General features: G+C 43.8%; 1 protein-coding gene across 1 annotated transcript; it reads right to left on the reverse strand.

The window, feature by feature from the left end:
* Positions 1-431: 431 nt before the first annotated feature.
* Positions 432-2,686, reverse strand: LOC140861097 (uncharacterized). The gene is made up of 6 exons (XM_073264099.1): positions 2,257-2,686; positions 1,898-1,962; positions 1,569-1,711; positions 1,290-1,388; positions 1,047-1,239; positions 432-950 (listed from the first exon to the last, which is right to left on the reverse strand). The coding sequence occupies exons 1-6, from the start codon at positions 2,684-2,686 to the stop codon at positions 432-434; spliced, it is 1,449 nt and encodes a 482-aa protein (XP_073120200.1).
* Between the last annotated feature and the right edge of the window lie 229 nt (positions 2,687-2,915).

Below are 2,915 nucleotides of genomic sequence, written 5' to 3' on the forward strand. Positions count from 1 at the left end.
GGAGCCTCCGAACTCCAATCGGATCGTCCGAACTCCTTCGAAGCTTCCGATCCTTCGATTGTAGCTTCGAAACCCTCCCTAGTTCTGAACCTCCGATCCCTTCCTTCGGATTGTCCGAACTTAGGAAAATCCTCGGCCATTACTCGATGTCCTGAGTTTGATTATCAATTCTCTTATCACGTTTAATACCCAAATTAAATTAAATAAGGTGATTAATCCCTTAATCACCTTATTTTGGATATGGGTCACTATATTCTTCCCCACTTAAGAAATTTCGTCCTTGAAATTTTAAGTCTTTGAGGAAAAAACAATGTGAACCAAAACAAATGTTATTCATTACAACTGAACATTTCAGATACAACATCTTCAAAAGAAAATTACACAGATCAGAACAACTCTGGATGCTCAGCTCGCATCCGGCTCTCCAAATCTCAAGTTGCTTCCTCTGTTCCTCTACGCTGCCACTGCACAATCACCAAAGGTACGCGTTTGTTGCGAAGAACCTTGTCTTTCTTGTCAAGAATCCTGAGAGGTCTCTTTACATATGACAGATCCTGCTCCAACTGCACCTCAGTACGATGTAAAATATGCGAATCATCCGCCACGTACTGTCTCAACAAGGATACATGGAAAACATCGTGATTACTTGAAAGATAAGGCGGCAAGGCTAGACGATAAGCCACATCTCCGACCTTCTCCAGAATCTCGAACGGACCTATGAATCTCGGCGATAACTTGCCCTTGAGACCGAATCTCATCACCTTCTGGAAAGGTGAAACTTGTAAAAACACATGCTCTCCTACTTCAAAATTCAAAGGTCTGCGATGTGTATTAGCGTAACTCGCCTGTAGATCCTGGACAGCCTTAATCCTACGACGGATCAACTCCACGGCATCGGTCATCTGCTGAATCAGCTGTGGATATTCAACTTGATGCACGCCAAATTTATCCTAGAACAAAGGCGTACGACAGCGGCGTCCATATAAGGCCTCGAATGGTGCCATGCAAATGTTGCGATGGTAGCTGTTATAATAATCAAACTCTACCAATGCCAAGTGGTCATGCCACACTGGTCCAAAATCCATTACTGTAGCTCGAAGCATATCCTCGAGGGTACGGATAGTCCTCTTACTCTGTCTGTCGGTCTCCGAGTGATAAGCTGTACTCAGACTCAGTGTAGTACCAAGAGCTCGCTGGAAGGTACCCCAAAACCTAGAGCTAAACCTTGGATCTCGGTCACTGACGATGCTCAATGGAATCCCATGCAGGCAAAAAACTCTTGCACATACAGGTGTGCCATCCGGTCGAAAGTAAAGTCCCGATTATACGGCAGAAAATGCGCGAACTTCGACAATCTATCCACAAAAACCTTAATTGCATTGCAATTCCTGGAAGACATAGGCAAGTGGGTGACAAAATTCATCGTCACATGCTCCCACTTCCACTCAAGAATCTCTAAACTCTGGAGCAATCCACCGGGTCGTCGAAATTTTACCTTGACCCTTTGACATACAAAGCATCGAGACACGAACTGATAAACGATGTGCTTCATTCCTTTCCATCAGAACCTCGTACGTAGATCTTTGTACATTTTTATGCTGCCTAGATGAACAGAGAATCTACTACGATGAGCCTGTGTCAGAATCTCCTCTCTCAGAGTGGAATCATCAAGAACCACCACACGTTCGGAAAGGCACAATAGACCATCATTCTGAGAATGAAAACCAAAAGTACTTCCATCATGAGCCAATCGGGCTAATGTCTGCGTCTTTGGAACGGCCTGAGACTCACGTATACGAGTATACAAGGATGGTTTGGAAATTACAGATGAAACGCGCACTCCCTATTGTTCCTTCTTATGACGGAAAGTATACCCCAAGTAACAACACTCCTATACCACTCGTGCAACTGAGCTGGTACGAAGGGAACTCACATAAATCTTGCGGCTAAGAGCATCCGCAACTGGATTCGAAGAACTTGGATGGTATTTAATCTCGCAATCATAATCCTTCAATAGATCCATCCAGCGTCGCTGCCTCATGTTCAACTCAACCTAAGTGAACAAATAATTCAGACTCTTGCGGTCAGTGAAGATCTCAAACCTCTCACTATACAAGTAATGATGCCATATCTTAAGAGCAAAGACAATGACTGCAAGCTCCAAATTGTGTACGGGATAGTTCTCCTTGAGAGTCTTCAACTGTCTAGAGGCATAGACAATCACATGGCCTCTCTGTGATAACACGCATCACAAACCATGGAGATAAGCATCGGTGTAGACCACATAACCACCTGATCCAGACGGTAGATCCAACACTAAAGCAGTAGTCAGACAGCAATGCAACTCGTGAAAACTCTTCTCGCACTCCGACTTCCAAACGAAAGGCACATTTTTCTTTGTCAACTGTGTCATAGACTTAGCAATCTGAGAAAATTTCTCTAAGAATCTTTGGTAGTAGCCTGCCATCCCAAAAAAACTGCGAATCTTCGAGACTTTCGTCGTACGCGACCAGTTCAGAATGTCTCCCGTCTTACTAGGATCAACAGAAACATCGTCTCGCGAAATCACATGATCAAGAAAAACAACTCCGAAAATCCATAAGTCACACTTGCTCATCTTAGCATACAACTGCTTCTCTCTCAATATATGTGATACAGTATGGAGATGGAAAGCATGCTCGTCCATACTGCGAGAATATACCAGGATATCATCGATGAACACCAACACGAACTTATCAAAAAATTATCAAAAACCATATTCATCAAATCCATAAAGACAGCTGAAGCATTCATCAATCTAAACGGCATCACCAAGAACTCGTAGTGACCATACCGTGTGCGAAATGCGGCCTTAGAGATATCCTCCTCTCTAACCCGCAACTGGTGATATCCCGATCGCAGATCGATCTTCGAGT

Source organism: Henckelia pumila, chromosome 4, assembly GCF_033568475.1.
Source record: "Henckelia pumila isolate YLH828 chromosome 4, ASM3356847v2, whole genome shotgun sequence".
NCBI classification, from domain to species: domain Eukaryota; kingdom Viridiplantae; phylum Streptophyta; class Magnoliopsida; order Lamiales; family Gesneriaceae; genus Henckelia; species Henckelia pumila.

Bases quoted from the DNA above. Each gene is read 5' to 3' on its own strand.
- LOC140861097 (XM_073264099.1), bottom strand. From the start codon at position 2,686: ATGGACGAGCATGCTTTCCATCTCCATACTGTATCACATATATTGAGA. The intron at 1,712-1,897 runs GTATAGGAGTGT...TTTCATTCTCAG, and splicing joins CCAGCTCAGTTGCACGAGTG to AATGATGGTCTATTGTGCCT. The intron at 1,389-1,568 runs GTTCTGATGGAA...TATGTCTTCCAG, and splicing joins TACAAAGATCTACGTACGAG to GAATTGCAATGCAATTAAGG.